This window comes from Rutilus rutilus, assembly GCF_951802725.1.
Source record: "Rutilus rutilus genome assembly, chromosome: 14".
In the NCBI taxonomy this organism is placed as follows: domain Eukaryota; kingdom Metazoa; phylum Chordata; class Actinopteri; order Cypriniformes; family Leuciscidae; genus Rutilus; species Rutilus rutilus.
This window is the reverse complement of record NC_140219.1, coordinates 1,947,994-1,964,404: the sequence shown is the minus strand read 5'-3', so window position 1 is coordinate 1,964,404 and position 16,411 is coordinate 1,947,994. Positions and strand designations below refer to the sequence as shown.

At 39.4% G+C, this 16,411-nt stretch overlaps 2 protein-coding genes across 4 annotated transcripts; both read right to left on the bottom strand.

Moving 5' to 3' along the window:
* Window positions 1-1,819: 1,819 nt before the first annotated feature.
* Window positions 1,820-4,972, bottom strand: LOC311303679 (uncharacterized protein). 2 transcript variants are annotated; one of them, XM_084430274.1, is made up of 4 exons: window positions 4,253-4,972; window positions 3,279-3,614; window positions 2,433-2,534; window positions 1,820-2,349 (listed from the first exon to the last, which is right to left on the bottom strand). In XM_084430274.1, the coding sequence occupies exons 1-4, from the start codon at window positions 4,296-4,298 to the stop codon at window positions 2,276-2,278; spliced, it is 558 nt and encodes a 185-aa protein (XP_084286400.1). In that variant the 5' UTR covers window positions 4,299-4,972; the 3' UTR covers window positions 1,820-2,275. The 2 variants fall into 2 exon arrangements, with proteins under 2 accessions (XP_084286400.1, XP_084286399.1); XM_084430273.1 differs by having other exon boundaries at window positions 1,821-2,349; window positions 2,433-2,552; window positions 4,253-4,971.
* Window positions 4,973-5,360: 388 nt separating this feature from the next.
* Window positions 5,361-9,350, bottom strand: LOC311304082 (uncharacterized protein). 2 transcript variants are annotated; one of them, XM_084430947.1, is made up of 4 exons: window positions 8,902-9,350; window positions 7,945-8,280; window positions 6,883-6,940; window positions 5,361-6,799 (listed from the first exon to the last, which is right to left on the bottom strand). In XM_084430947.1, exons 1-4 carry the CDS (start codon window positions 8,945-8,947, stop codon window positions 6,757-6,759), a joined length of 483 nt encoding a protein of 160 aa, XP_084287073.1. In that variant the 5' UTR covers window positions 8,948-9,350; the 3' UTR covers window positions 5,361-6,756. The 2 variants fall into 2 exon arrangements, with proteins under 2 accessions (XP_084287073.1, XP_084287072.1); XM_084430946.1 differs by having other exon boundaries at window positions 5,364-6,799; window positions 6,883-7,002; window positions 8,902-9,343.
* Between the last annotated feature and the right edge of the window lie 7,061 nt (window positions 9,351-16,411).

The window sequence follows — 16,411 nt, the reverse complement described above, 5'->3', positions numbered from 1 at the left end:
CTTACACAGTAGTTTGCGGGTCGTAATATAAAGTGTTACCCATGTCTTTTCTGTCCTGCTGTGGGCTTTCTACGACCAATGCTTCTGCAATTTTACATTTTCATAAAGACATTCTGTATGTTAATTCATCACCCGTTTGTTGCTTTTATAACTGCAGGACTCAAAATGAGCATCACTGAGCATCGACCGCAAGTAAAATGTCTTTGATGATGAGTAGATGAACAAACCGTCTACTAAAGAAAACATCTTTCACGATTTGCACGTCTTCTAACAACTTTTACCCAAGTTTGAATCAACGTGTCCTGGAACAAAATCATAATGGATGATGTTCCCTTTTATTTTCACTAACAATTGAAAATGTATCATCAGAAGTTTGTCTAGGATATCTAAAGCATTTCACTCAATGGAGACAAAACTGAACAACTTTTACCCAAGTTTGAATCAACAATGGAAACTTGACCTTTTCACATGTTCCCTGGTGTGAAACCGGTCTGATCACGACTCAGGACAAGAGTACTTGAGAGCCCAGTGTGGAAGAAAGGTCCAGACAATAGAGCTTTTCACAGTTAAAATCCTCCATTAAATCGAATTTAATTTCCTACCGTTTCGGAGAGAAATGTAGAAGCACGTTCATCTGCCAGTGGGTCTTTCATGGAGACTGTCCTCATGTGTTTGCAATCTGAATATAATAATGCATTTAAAAGTTGGTGCGCTTCACCAACGGACGTCGCTCAAATGCCTCTGGGCGCAATTGGATAGACCTAAAACCAATCAGAGCGATCGTCATCGTGTAAAGCCCGCCCCAACGTTTCTGATTGGTGCCGCGATTTCGACGGATTAGAAATGGGCTTGAATGAGCTCTTTGCCAGACTACTTGCAGAGCAAGTCTAAATTTGCCGGAAGTTGTCTGGGTTTTCCCAGGCTAGGAGGAGGGTAATTCGCTCCTGATCAACGCGATAGCTGCTGATAATACTGAAGGAGTTTATAAATGAATACAGTGATACGCGTCGTATTCCTATAGGCAGACGTGGATCAGCTGAGAGTCACTGATGAGAGCTTGACTAACGTGACCTGCCAGAACTGACGCTACGCTTGATCTTCAGTAGATCCGCTGACACATGTGGTGGAGGATGGAAGGCCTGGAGAACAATAGACCATGACACATGAGTCTAGGGTGAAGAAAGGCTTTAGCTCTCTCAGGAACTCCAAACAGTAATAGCCAGCAGAAAAGCCACCTTTAGAGTAATGAACTTACTGGTGTCTCGCCAATGGTCCCTCGCTTAATGGCGTGTGGAAGGCAGCTATGGCCGCCACGTAGACCTGAAGTGTGGACGGGGAAAGACCTGCTGAATCATATTGACAAACTTGCATAAATTGCACAAATTTATGCAATATGTCAAACCTTTAACCCGTGGGGGAAAATCAACTCACAACAACAGTTTAACAACAACATTTCTGAAAGTTAGTGGAGACATTTATGTAGTTGTTGTGGAGTTACATTGATCATCTCATCATCATGTTTAACTTCTCCACAAGTGTCCACAGTTCCTGAGGTCTTTATAAGACAGCGGTGACATGTTCTGGTCAGTAGTGTTCAGTGCTCGTCTGTGCTCAACCACACAACAGTTTCATGCTTTGCTGGATCTTCTGCCATTGCGTTAGAACTGGTCTCTGTTGTCGCTTATGAAACCAAATGTCGGCTGGTGTGTGTAAACGTGCAGATTAAGGGCCGGTAATATTATAATAAGATCATCTTCATACATCAGAAGGAGAGTGAAGTCTCATCGGATTCTTTTCTGACATGCTTGCAAGAAAGGCTCACCAAAACAAAGTTACTGGGTTTCACTTTTCACGTTTTCTGGGTTGATAGAAGCACCGGGACCCGATTATAGCACTTAAACACGGAAAAAGTCAGATTTTCATGATATGTCCCTTTTTAATAAATAAAAACATGTGACGTTTGACTGGAAATAGTTTCATTTCAAAGCATTTTATTTTCATTTAACTCAATACCAAAGTTAATCATACAACACAGATTATTTACAATCTTTAAAGAACGATGTGTTCAGCAATATTCTATAATGACAAAGATCTTGTGAAGAAAAATGCATGTGGCTAAACATGTTATTAAAGTAATCTTTAGGAACAGCTAAAACATCTAAACAGACGCTGTAAAAGAAATCAGCCAAAGTCAACAGACTACAGTAAAAGACCACATGACTCCAGATGTGTAAAATGATTTCTCATAGATGTGACGAGATCTGCTGTGAGATCTTCAATCTTCTGCTGTTTCTTCATGTCCTTCTCTAAATCTTCTCATTCGCACGTTTTGATCTTCCTGTTTCTTTCCTAAAAACATCAGATTCTCATCATATTCACACTCTTAATATTTGCATGTCAAATCCATAGTGATGATGATAAATGTGTCTGACCTGACGTGAGTCTCATGTAGATGTGAAAACCTCCTAACAGACCCAACAGAACCATCATCTGAAAACACCAGACCAGCACATGCACTACAGATGATGAACTCTCTGAACACAACACACAGTCTGGACACAACACAGACACATCAATCTGTCAATCAATCAATCAATCAATCAATCAATCAATCAATCAATCAATCAATCAATCAATCAGTAAACATATCAGTCAGCCTGTTAAGGAGTTAGTTCACCCAAAATCGGAGTTATATAAACATAATTCCTGGCTCTTACCAGCTCTATAATGGGAGTGAATGGTACCTGAGATTTTGAAGCCCAAAAAACCCTCCATCCATCATAAAAGTAATTTTAAACGCCATGCGTTTTTATGAGAAAAATATCCATATTTATGACTTTATGTATGATAATCACTGGCTTCCATAGCCTCTAGTCCTGGCGGAAGAGTGACCTCTGATCTGATGAATTAGAAGTCTAAAACAAGAATTTTTAAATAGAAATGTGGGAGGAGCTTGAGTTTGTTGTTTGAACCGCGAGACCATCTACTCTCACCTGATCTTACGTTACTCCTACATCGTCACTCGTCGGGTCAGAGGTCACTCGTCATGCGCCGGGTAAGAGGTCACTTGTCAGGTCAGAGATCGCCGGCGGCCTAGATTATTGTTGTTCAACATTCACTGCACGTTTGTAAGGGGTTAATTGAAATGAAACTAAACTAAACTAAAATATAAATATTAGTTGAAAAACTTAAACTAAAAGAAAATTAGAAATGTTGCATTGGCACATGAGATTATTACAATCGGTTTTATTACGAGTCTGATAAGAGAGTTACTGTACCTTCAATAATCACTTGAAGATCTGTTGATGTCACTGAGCCGTTTGAGTGATTGAGTTCTAAACTGTAAGTCCCTGAATCTGCTCTGATCACAGTGTTAATTATCAGAATCCCGTTATTGACTGACACTTCATCATGTCTGTTATTAAAGAGATCACATTCAGCCTTTCTTATCCTGTCATACTTTATAATACAAACTGGATCATCTCGTGTGCTGCTTATTCTCTTTTGTATCTTCAGGTGATGTTTACTAGTGTCCACCACCATCAGACTGAGTTTGTCTCCGAGAGCAACGTAACAGGGACCAGACTGATGAAAACTGCAGAATCGCTCCACACCTGAAGAACAAAACACACACACACACACACACACATTATCATAAATTAAAATATTACACAAACATTCGTAGAATTTTATAGGATCCTTGAGATACATTTTTGATCAGTTTTCCATGAGGTTTTAAGTGTGTATATTTTCTAAAAACTAATATTGTAACTTTGAGGAGTACACTAAGATACTCTAAGAACATTGGCGAAAGAGAGAATAACAGAGTAGAGAGAGAGAGAGAGAGAGAGAGAGAGAGAGAGAGAGTTTTAATCTGAGTTTGATCTGTTTTAACTGAGAGCAACTTGCACAAAAATGTCTTAAATATGTCAGTGCCATTGTTCTGTCTGGAGATGCACACCAGTTTTAGGATCTGTGGTGGATCTTTTTGGTGTGCATCTCCACATGGTGGTCACATCATCTGCAGTTTTTTTTTCTAAGGCACGTTTATAAAAGTTACTTAAACGCCCTATCTGAACTAAGGCCTAATCCTGGCTTAATCTAAGCCCTGTCTGTGAAACCAGGCTTTAAACACTTAAAACAGACTCAATTACTAGATCCTGCAGTTTATGGAAAAACTCTTAAAGTAATATTACAGTGTTTTCATGTCAGAGCTTCATCATCAGAGAGTTTGAGCTGAAAGTGGACTCACATGCAGCAGTTTTCAGCATCAGCATCAGTCCAAAGATGAGCATCATTTCTAGAGTCCAGAAGAGCCAGTGATCCAGCAGAAGAGAGAAGATGTTTCTCCAGTCACACGATCGCTAGAAGAGCCGCTGACACTCGTCTGTGCTCACCGTATATAAAGACTACTGCGCACTTTCTGAGAGAAAAGGAAGTTCACATCATTTACTGGAAACTGGGTTGAAGGTCTTGCACAAGGACACAAAAAATAACATGTAAGTTTCTTTTCTGTCCTGCTGTGGGCTTTCTATGACTAATGCTTCTGCAATTTTACATTTTCATGAAGACATTCTGTAACATTATTAACATTATGTTGCTTAACTGCAGGACTCAAAATGAGCATCACTGAGCATCGACCGCAAGTAAAATGTCTTTGATGATGAGTAGATGAACAAACCGTCTACTAAAGAAAACATCTGTCACGATTTGCACATCTTCTAACAACTTTTACCCAAGTCTGAATCAACGTGTCCTGGAACAAAATCATAATGGATGATGTTCCCTTTTATTTTCACTAACAATTGAAAATGTATCATCAGAAGTTTGTCTAGGATATCTAAAGCATTTCACTCAATGGAGACAAAACTGAACAACTTTTACCCAAGTTTGAATCAACAATGGAAACTTGACCTTTTCACATGTTCCCTGGTGTGAAACCGGTCTGATCACGACTCAGGACAAGAGTACTTGAGAGCCGGGGTGGAAGAAAGGTCCAGACAATAGAGCTTTTCACAGTTAAAATCCTCCATTAAATCGAATTTAATTTCCTACCGTTTCGGAGAGAAATGTAGAAGCACGTTCATCTGTGGGTCTTTCATGGAGACTGTTCTCATGTGTTTGCAATCTGAATATAATAATGCATTTAAAAGTTGGTGCGCTTCACCAACGGACGTCGCTCAAATGCCTCTGGGCGCAATTGGATAGACCTAAAACCAATCAGAGCGATCGTCATCATGTAAAGCCTGCCCCAACGTTGCTGATTGGTGCCGCGATTTCGACGGATTAGAAATGGGCTTGAATGAGCTCTTTGCCAGACTACTTGCAGAGCAAGTCTAAATTTGCCGGAAGTTGTCTGGGTTTTCCCAGGCTAGGAGGAGGGTAATTCGCTCCTGATCAACGCGATAGCTGCTGATAATACTGAAGGAGTTTATAAATGAATACAGTGACACGCGTCGTATTCCTATAGGCAGACGTGGATCAGCTGAGAGTCACTGATGAGAGCTTGACTAACGTGACCTGCCAGAACTGACGCTACGCTTGATCTTCAGTAGATCCGCTGACACATGTGGTGGAGGATGGAAGGCCTGGAGAACAATAGACCGTGACACATGAGTCTAGGGTGAAGAAAGGCTTTAGCTCTCTCAGGAACTACAAACAGTAATAGCCAGCAGAAAAGCCACCTTTAGAGTAATGAACTTACTGGTGTCTCGCCAAATGTCCCTCGCTTAACGGCGTGTGGAAGGCAGCTATAGCCGCCACGTAGACCTGAAGTGTGGACGGGGAAAGACCTGCTGAATCATATTGACAAACTTGCATAAATTGCACAAATTTATGCAATATGTCAAACCTTTAACCCGTGGGGGAAAATCAACTCACAACAACAGTTTAACAACAACATTTCTGAATGTTAGTGGAGACATTTATGTAGTTGTTGTGGAGTTACATTGATCATCTCATCATCATGTTTAACTTCTCCACAAGTGTCCACAGTTCCTGAGGTGTTTATAAGACAGCGGTGACATGTTCTGGTCAATAGTGTTCAGTGCTCGTCTGTGCTCAACCACACAACAGTTTCAGGCTTTGCTGGATCTTTTGCCATTGCGTTAGAACGGGTCTCTGTTGTCGCTTATGAAACCAAATGTCGGCTGGTGTGTGTAAACGTGCAGATTAAGGGCCGGTAATATTATAATAAGATCATCTTCATACATCAGAAGGAGAGTGAAGTCTCATCGGATTCTTTTCTGACATGCTTGCAGAGAAAGGCTCACCAAAACAAAGTTACTGGGTTTCACTTTTCACGTTTTCTGGGTTGATAGAAGCACCGGGACCCGATTATAGCACTTAAACACGGAAAAAGTCAGATTTTCATGATATGTCCCTTTTTAATAAATAAAAACATGTGACGTTTGACTGGAAATAGTTTCATTTCAAAGCATTTTATTTTCATTTAACTCAATACCAAAGTTAATCTTACAACACAGATTATTTACAATCTTTAAAGAACGATGTGTTCAGCAATATTCTATAATGACAAAGATCTTGTGAAGAAAAATGCATGTGGCTAAACATGTTATTAAAGTAATCTTTAGGAACAGTTAAAACATCTAAACAGACGCTGTAAAAGAAATCAGCCAAAGTCAACAGACTACAGTAAAAGACCACATGACTCCAGATGTGTAAAATGATTTCTCATAGATGTGACGAGATCTGCTGTGAGATCTTCAATCTTCTGCTGTTTCTTCATGTCCTTCTCTAAATCTTCTCATTCGCACGTTTTGATCTTCCTGTTTCTTTCCTAAAAACATCAGATTCTCATCATATTCACACTCTTAATATTTGCATGTCAAATCCATAGTGATGATGATAAATGTGTCTGACCTGACGTGAGTCTCATGTAGATGTGAAAACCTCCTAACAGACCCAACAGAACCATCATCTGAAAACACCAGACCAGCACATGCACTACAGATGATGAACTCTCTGAACAAAACACACAGTCTGGACACAACACAGACACATCAATCTGTCAATCAATCAATCAATCAATCAATCAATCAATCAATCAATCAATCAATCAATCAATCAATCAGTAAACATATCAGTCAGCCTGTTAAGGAGTTAGTTCACCCAAAATCGGAGTTATATAAACATAATTCCTGGCTCTTCCCAGCTTTATAATGGGAGTGAATGGTACCTGAGATTTTGAAGCCCAAAAAACCCTCCATCCATCATAAAAGTAATTTTAAACGCCATGCGTTTTTATGAGAAAAATATCCATATTTATGACTTTATGCACGATAATCACTGGCTTCCATAGCCTCTAGTCCTGGCGGAAGAGTGACCTCTGATCCTGATGAATTAGAAGTCTAAAACAAGAATTTTTAAATAGAAATGTGGGAGGAGCTTGAGTTTGTTGTTTGAACCGCGAGACCATCTACTCTCACCTGAGCTTACGTTACTCCTACATCGTCACTCGTCGGGTCAGAGGTCACTCGTCATGCGCCGGGTAAGAGGTCACTTGTCAGGTCAGAGATCGCCGGCGGCCCTAGATTATTGTTGTTCAACATTCACTGCACGTTTGTAAGGGGTTAATTGAAATGAAACTAAACTAAACTAAAATATAAATATTAGTTGAAAAACTTAAACTAAAAGAAAATTTGAAATGTTGCATTGGCTCTGAAATAAGTTTACGCTGAAGCACTAAAATGATTAATTATTATTATAAGCTAATACAAAATAGTAAATCTGTAAACTATTTTAAAAAAACTAAATAACACTGATTTGTGGATTACAGCAGAATGCCATACTTCCACACTACTCTCACTATTACTGGAGTATGTAGTGTGTTTACTGTGTGTTACAGGAATAAAAACCTTCACAGAGAATCGAGATCTTGGAGAACATGAGATTGTAATGAGTCTGATAAGAGAGTTACTGTACCTTCAATAATCACTTGAAAATCTGTTGAGGTCACTGAGCCGTCTGAGTGATTGAGTTCTAAACTGTAATTCCCTGAATCTGCTCTGATCACAGTGTTAATTATCAGAATCCCATTATTGACTGACACTTCATCATGTCTGTTATTAAAGAGATCACATTCAGCCTTTCTTATCCTGTCATACTTTATAATACAAACTGGATCATCTCGTGTGTTGCTTATTCTCTTTTGTATCTTCAGGTGATGTTTACTAGTGTCCACCACCATCAGACTGAGTTTGTCTCCGAGAGCAGCGTAACAGGGACCAGACTGATTAAAACTGCAGAATCGCTCCACACCTGAAGAACAAAACACACACACACACACACACACATTATCATAAATTAAAATATTACACAAACATTCGTAGAATTTTATAGGATCCTTGAGATACATTTTTGATCAGTTTTCCATGAGGTTTTAAGTCTGTATATTTTCTAAAAACTAATATTGTAACTTTGAGGAGTACACTAAGATACTCTAAGAACATTGGCGAAAGAGAGAATAACAGAGTAGAGAGAGAGAGAGAGAGAGCGCTGAATGCATGTTTGATCTGTTTTAACTGAGAGCAACTTGCACAAAAATGTCTTCAATATGTCAGTGCCATTGTTCTGTCTGGAGATGCACACCAGTTTTAGGATCTGTGGTGGATCTTTTTGGTGTGCATCTCCACATGGTGGTCACATCATCTGCAGTTTTTTTTTCTAAGACACGTTTATAAAAGTTACTTAAACGCCCTATCTGAACTAAGGCCTAATCCTGGCTTAATCTAAGCCCTGTCTGTGAAACCAGGCTTTAAACACTTAAAACAGACTCAATTACTAGATCCTGCAGTTTATGGAAAAACTCTTAAAGTAATATTACAGTGTTTTCATGTCAGAGCTTCATCATCAGAGAGTTTGAGCTGAAAGTGGACTCACATGCAGCAGTTTTCAGCATCAGCATCAGTCCAAAGATGAGCATCATTTCTAGAGTCCAGAAGAGCCAGTGATCCAGCAGAAGAGAGAAGATGTTTCTTCAGTCACACGATCGCTAGAAGAGCCGCTGACACTCGTCTGTGCTCACCGTATATAAAGACTACTGCGCACTTTCTGAGAGAAAAGGAAGTTCACATCATTTACTGGAAACTGGGTTGAAGGTCTTGCACAAGGACACAAAAAAATAACATGTAAGTTTCTTTTCTGTCCTGCTTTGGGCTTTCTATGACTAATGCTTCTGCAATTTTACATTTTCATGAAGACATTCTGTAACATTATTAACATTATGTTGCTTAACTGCAGGACTCAAAATGAGCATCACTGAGCATCGACCGCAAGTAAGATGTCTTCGATGATGAGTAGATGAACAAACCGTCTACTAAAGAAAACATCTGTCACGATTTGCACGTCGTCTAACAACTTTGTTACGACCCTTGGCTCAAGGGAAGCAACAAAACAAGGGACACACGAAAACCAAATTATAAGCTCAAAGTAATGTTTATTTAATTACAAAATAAGGCAACACTAAATAATAAAATGAAAACAATTTAAGAAAATAACAGTGTTTCTGTATTCATCAGTAAAGTCAGTGTGTAAAGCAAGATGCAGGGTTGAAGTGTAATGCAGTGTTGAAGTAGAACTGTAAATGCAAATGAAAAGATAACAAAATACAACGCAACCCAAATCCGAAAGCAACGTCCAAAATCAAAGAGTCAAAACCAAAGAGTTCCTCTCTCTGGGGCCTGTACCATGAAGCCGGATTAGGTGGCTAGCCGGCTATGTTTCAGCTTAGTTTCCGCCAACCCTGGGTTTTAGGTACTATGAAAGTAGCTCGGCTTTAATCGGTGTTCGTTGCCATGGTATCTTACGCTGCACGGCTAACCTGCTCCGGGGCAGGTTATGTTCTGGATTCGAGATCTCAGACTGAAGTTTGACCAATCAGCTGAGAGCAAAGAAACATTTAGGTGACGTAACTTATTCCAAGTGTTTGTTGCAATGACTTCACCTTTTCTTCCAAATCCGGTGGACATCTCAGCGCAAATTGTTAGACGAGCACTTTGTAAAGAAAGAGTTTTTAGCCTGACAAAATCCCCTTGCCTTTCCTGATAGTTACTTGTATGAAAGATACAGCTTTTCCGCGGAAGGAATGTCTTATTTTGCGAACTTCTTGAGCCGTACATAAATAATTTAACACGTCGAATTCATGCACTTACTGTACCGCAAATGGTATTGCGTTGTGTTTTTTTGCAAGTGGTACATACTGCACGGTGGGTGATTCACAGAAGCTGGGGGAAAACACGGTTTGTTGAACCATTCGCAAGGTGGTCCTTGCTCTGCAGGAGTACATGAATAGTTAGTTTCATTAATAGTGTTCCCCGGACATTTATCGACTATGTCCATAAAAGAGGGCTTTTATAAAATTGCCGGTAAGATATAGGTATTGATAGGGAACACTTTTTTTTCTTTTTTTTCAAAAAGCACATTTCACAAATGTACTATACAATATAATACATGTTAAGAATTATTTTAAATCTTTATTATTATTCGGTTAATCTTATGATAGGATTCCCTATAATTGCTCCAGTCTCCACTGCTCTAAGAGAACATGAGGCAGATGTTAATAGGAAATCCTATCACTTCAGTTAGAGATGTGAATTTGTGAGATGATTATTTTCTGTGAGATGAATCTTTAAATTAGTAACATTAACAGATATAAAAATGATCTACTAAACATTTCATCTGCTGATGACTTGTGGTCATGAACGTATGATCACAAGTTTGGATGCTAAATGGCCTGGCTCCAGTGCTTGACTCACAAATTTTGAGTCTGTGTTGTGTCAGCACTTTGAGGAAAGCAAGTTAAATTTGGTACAGTATAAAACAGTTAATTTGAACTGAGATAGAAAAACCTACACAATAACCCCCTGACCTCAGACAGGGCCACAGCACCGCTTCAATGTGGCCCTCAGTAAAACCAGAGTGAAGATCGAGATGACCTTTGGCATCCTAAAGGCACGTTTCAACTGTGTTCAGTGCTTAAGAGTCACCAGAGCGGGCATCAGAGATAGTGGCTGCATGCATGTGCCATTCTGCACATTATAGCCACCAGTAGAAAGGAGCGAGAAACACCACAAAACCAGCTTCTCCCCGATGAAACTGACCCGATCACACTTGACCACTCAGCTGGTGCAGATGTAGATGCAATCACCATACAATATTACACTTAATAAAAGCACAATGAAACTGCAGATAAGTCTCAAACTGTTTTATTGGTTTTGTGGGATGAGAGGGAGAAAGAGAGCAAGAGAAAGTTTCATTAATAAATATTAATACTAAAGTGTTACTTGGTTAAATAAGTTCACATACTGAGATCAGTTTTATTCAGCTGTTTGATCTCCATTTTATTTTTTTCTCAGCTCACAGTCAGCTCCTAGTGAACAGTCTAGTTCAAGTCTCCTTTAGTGTGCAGTCTAGTTCAAGTCTCCTTTAGTGTGCAGTCTAGTTCAAGTCTCCTTTAGTGTGCAGTCTAGTTCAAGTCTCCTTTAGTGTGCAGTCTAGTTCAAGTCTCCTTTAGTGTGCAGTCTAGTTCAAGTCTCATTTTGTACAGGGCCCTGACTGAGTCTGTTTCCACCTGAAACATAATTCCACCACAAACATGATCATTACAAGTTTTCTGGAGGCTCATCAAAATCACAAAAAGTTCCTTGACTTCCTACAAACACAGGACTGACTGTAATTTATGTCAAGGGTTTTAAATCCTTACACATTTCTTCTGAAGGCCATTGAGGTAGAGGCCTCAGTGTCTGGGGCAGGTTGTGAAAAATCCTACAATAAAAGAGATGTGTAAGGGCCAGTCCCTTTTTTATGCCACACATTCAAATGTTTGCCATAGTAAAAAGCCCAGTGCATTCACATCAGCAACTGTCTGAGAACACACCACCAGAGTGTCTTCATTTCCTCCACCCTATAGGCCAATGTAAAGCATAACTGTTGTAAAGCAGGTTATGTTTCTGGTGTTCTGTCTGCTGCATACTGACCTCTGTGTGGGAGACTGTGTGTATGTGTGCTGGCTTCAACAGGGACACTGTATTTCTCTCTACTGCATGAACATACAGTCAGCCATATTTACAACTTAAAAAAGTAGTAATGTATTGCACACGTACCCAGTGTTACTTACTTAAAGGAGCCAGCACCAGGGTCAGATTGTACAGCACCTGTAATCCCATCCATAATCGGCCTTCCCTATTGCCTACTCAGAGCCAACTCCTCCGCCAGTGTATTCTGGTTTTCTGAATTTAACTCTTTATTTCTGTTTGCTGCAAACAAGTGTTTGTGATCAAATGTTCACAAAAGTAATAAAAGGTTGTGGTAAATACTCACCACTTTGAAATATTATTTTTATATTTTGTCTTTATCTGCTGCCAAGAACATTTGGAGTTGGGGTTGCATCTAAAAATCAAGGAATATTAATCTTTCTTAGTACATACATGTACATTTTTTATATATTATACAAATAGGCTATAGGGTATAGTAAACATATAGGCTACACATACATAATTTTACATAAATATAGAACGTATTTGTTTAACTTACACATTAACAATCAGCAATCTTTCTCCAACAGTCTTCTCTTGCTTTGGCAGCAGAGACCGTATTGTTTCGAGCTTGAAATACATATTTAAATTCATCGTAATTCTGAATAATTATCTCTTGCTCCTCCGCGGAAAAATATAACGCTCTCGCTCTACTACCCGCGATTGGCTGTTCAGTGTCGACGTCACTCTTTTATGTGCACGCGCGCGTGGAGTAATCATAGCTTAAAGATCAAAGCCTGAGTTGACAGAGAAAGTTGATGAGCTGCATCATGGTACCAATAAAGCCTGATCGCATCGGTTTGGATTTGTCAACTCAAAACCAATCCTGTAACCCCGAGTTTGTTCAGCTACCTTCATGGTACAGGCCCCTGGTGAATTGGTGATCTCTTAAGCCGCGTCTAAGGCACGAACAGGTGTTTCCAGTTGACTGTCAATTGAGGTGATTAGTGGGCTCAGGTACCAACAGCAATTTCCAGAATCAACAGCAGATGTCGTCACAACTTTTACCCAAGTTTGAAGAGACAGGTGTTTTTCTGTGGAGATAGGCAAGTTCTCTTCATCTTCTGCTCCTATTATTAGTGGAGTACCTCAGGGCTCTATTCTGGGTCCGCTTCTTTTTAACTTATAACTTAAAAGTATACCTTATACTTTTAACTTGCATCCTCTGGGGGATATTATTAAGAAGCACAATGTTTTATTCCATTTTTATGCAGATGATACACAGCTGTATCTGCCATTGAAAGCTGGCGATTCCATTCAGACCTTGATGGATTGCATCCGGGACATTAAGGAATGGTTATCAATTAACTTTCTCCAACTTAATGAGGACAAATCAGAAATTATTGTCTTTGGCCCTCCAAAACTGAGGAATAGTCTCATTAAAGAGCTGGGTAACCATTTCCCCTCAGGTTCCTCGCAGGTCAGGAACCTTGGTGTCATTCTTGATTCAGAATTATGTTTATCCAAAGAAATTAATTATGTTGTAAAGAATAGTTTTTATCAATTGCGCTTCATTTCCAAACTTAAATAATTTTTGTCATTCCAAGACTTGGAGAAGGTTATTCATGCTTTTATTACCATGCTTTTATCTCCCGATCCATTTTAGAATTCAGTTTAAAATTCTGTTGTTTGTGTTTAAAGCTCTTAATGATCAAGCTCCACCATAGAGCTCTTCTTACTCCTCTGTCATCCACTAGATCTTGAAGAGCTTCAGACAGGGCTCTTTTATCTATCCCTCACTCCCGTCTAAAAACTAAGGGAGATAGCGTATTCCCTGGCATTTTAATATTATCTTGCTTCTGTTTTCTGTCAGCTCTGTTTGGTTGTTTTCTGTTTAATTAGATTCTTTCTTTACTTTGTTCATCATTTTGGATAGTTCTGCTATGTTTAAAAGTGCTACATAAATCAAATTTACTTACTAAAGCATTTCACTCAATGGAGACACAATTGAGGAACATGATGTCAGAGTTTAAATTTGTAAGTTGTTACATTTGCAACATTTCCTTTCAACTGACGTCTACATGTTTCTTGTGCACTGTTATTTACAAGTCAGTCAGTCAAACACTAAAACACAACTCGTGATCTTCTGCTTCAGCGCTCAGTAAATCCTCAGTTTCTCTCAACCAAACGTTTGAATCACACAGCGCTTCAAAACTGACACTGGATCCATTATTTGTGTCTTGTAATGTTTTGTGAAGGAAAAGACAGAACAAGGGTGCAGGAAAAACAGGTGTATTTTACTTGCATTGTTTGACAATGATAAACAATGAAGAACAAACTATTAGGGGAGACCAGGGATGGTTGTAACATTTTTGACCTTTCTGTCTATATCTTGGAGTACTTTTAAAGGGGTGGTATAATGCCCTTTTTGCAAGATGTAAAATAAGTCTCTGATGTCCTTATTTTATGTGTGTGTGTGTGTGTGTGTGAAGTTTCAGCTCAAAATACCCCACAGATATTTTTATATAGCATGTTAAAATTGTCACTATTTGAGGGTGCAAAAACACACAGTTTTTGTGTCTAGCCCTTTAAATGCAAATGAGCTGCTGCTCCCGGCACAGGGGGCGGAGCTTCAAGAGCTCGTGTCCTGAAAATTTCAAAAACTTTTAGCCTTTTATGTTCAAACCGGAGTCAGAAAGATGAAGAGACTCAAGAGGAAGTGACAACATGTAGAAGCAACAGGACATTTCTGAATGATTAGTTGATGAATTTATGCAGCTTATGTGTAGTTATCTTCTAGTCATTGATTAGCATATTCTGTCATGATCAGGGGGCGGGGTTTATGTAAATTCTAGGGTTGGTGATGTCACTAACCCCGGGAGGAATGTGGTGTAGTCTCTACCAGCCGTTTGTTGTAGTCCTTAAAAAGCGATTTCTGTAAAAGCAAATATCTCCCTTTGCTTTGAACTTTGAGCGTTGTAACTTTGCAGATGTTGTTTATGATCAAACAGCAACATTACACACTAACTAAAGTTAGAAAAGTCAAATCATAATCAACCACCCCTTTAAGCCAGTGTGTTCAAAATGTGATTCAAACTAGTTACAAGTGTCTGCTATCAAATGACACAGCTATTATCTGTGCAACACAAACAGAAAATGCATGGTTTAGTTTCAAACACGAGGAGTGAAATGTTACAGTTCAGCCCATAGTCTGGGTTAGTTGTAACACACCCTGGGTGAGATGTAACATTATGAAATAAGGATTGCGACCACAAAAAAAAAAAAAAAGGATTTTGAAAGCTTTTTATTCAACACTGACTTTTCACTATAACTGATGTGTGTGTGTGTGTGTGTGTAAAGTGGTAGCTCAACCACACGCAGGATATTTTACCCTTGTTATACACAAGTAACAGACTTACACCAAAAGTCTTATAAAAATACAAAATTTATTTATACAACAATTTAAAAACTAACCAATTGTATGCATAATCAAGAAAGTGAAAACATTAGATACAACTGCTTCAATTCAAGGGCTAGGAATAAGGTCACAATCTGGCGCCCTGGTTAGGTAGCAAATGAGAGGGGCTAACACACAAATCACGCCAATAAAGTCATATGTAACAGCACACAGTCACACGTGAGATTTACACAGCAATGGCAAATACAAATAGCAAATAGCAAGGTGCAACACTTCAAAATAAACCCCACATATGTAGGAATAATGATATAACCAGAATTGGTTTGATTAGTATAAAAGCCCTAAAACCAATTCACATATAAACAATTGATAAATAAAACCTAGGCGAGCAGCCAATATCCCACTAGACCGAGAGAAGTTTACATAAGCAAAACATCACAGTTATATTATGCATAAAACAAAGTTTCATCGAACACAGTCAACAGTCTCGTCACTCACGACCCCGCCCACTTGGCGCTCGCAGTGTAAAGGGAAGGAGGCGCTAAAGGTGAGGTGATGACAGCGACACACACACGCAAATCCCAGCTCTGACGAGTTCCAGGACACGGTGGCCAGCAGGGGAAACCGGAACTGTAGAGCTGAGCTGTGAGACAATGGAAGGGCAATCAGTCCCAAATAAATACACGTCAATGCCCACTCTTTCGTAAACAATAAGAATTCCCACTTCCCTCAATATGAATGAATAGCGCGCGTTGATTATTTCTCGTGGACCTCTCGCTGCCAGGAGTCACTCGCGATCGTAGTCACTGCGTGGAGTCGAATATCCAACAAATCGGGACGAAGGCGGTCGAGCTTGTCTCGTTACGGTCTCCCTCTCGGTCAAGGAACGCACACAAAGGACTGCGTGCTGGTACTTATATTCAGTGGCTCTACCAATCGCATTGTACCACTGGCTCATCAGTAACATTGGACACACCTGCAACCAAACACTTGCAAACAC

Bases quoted from the DNA above. Each gene is read 5' to 3' on its own strand.
- LOC311303679 (XM_084430273.1), bottom strand. From the start codon at position 4,298: ATGATGCTCATCTTTGGACTGATGCTGATGCTGAAAACTGCTGCAT. The intron at 3,615-4,252 runs GTGAGTCCACTT...TTTGTTCTTCAG, and splicing joins GATGCTGAAAACTGCTGCAT to GTGTGGAGCGATTCTGCAGT. The intron at 2,553-3,278 runs GTACAGTAACTC...TGTTGTGTCCAG, and splicing joins TCTTCAAGTGATTATTGAAG to ACTGTGTGTTGTGTTCAGAG.
- LOC311304082 (XM_084430946.1), bottom strand. From the start codon at position 8,947: ATGATGCTCATCTTTGGACTGATGCTGATGCTGAAAACTGCTGCAT. The intron at 8,281-8,901 runs GTGAGTCCACTT...TTTGTTCTTCAG, and splicing joins GATGCTGAAAACTGCTGCAT to GTGTGGAGCGATTCTGCAGT. The intron at 7,003-7,944 runs GTACAGTAACTC...TGTTGTGTCCAG, and splicing joins TTTTCAAGTGATTATTGAAG to ACTGTGTGTTTTGTTCAGAG.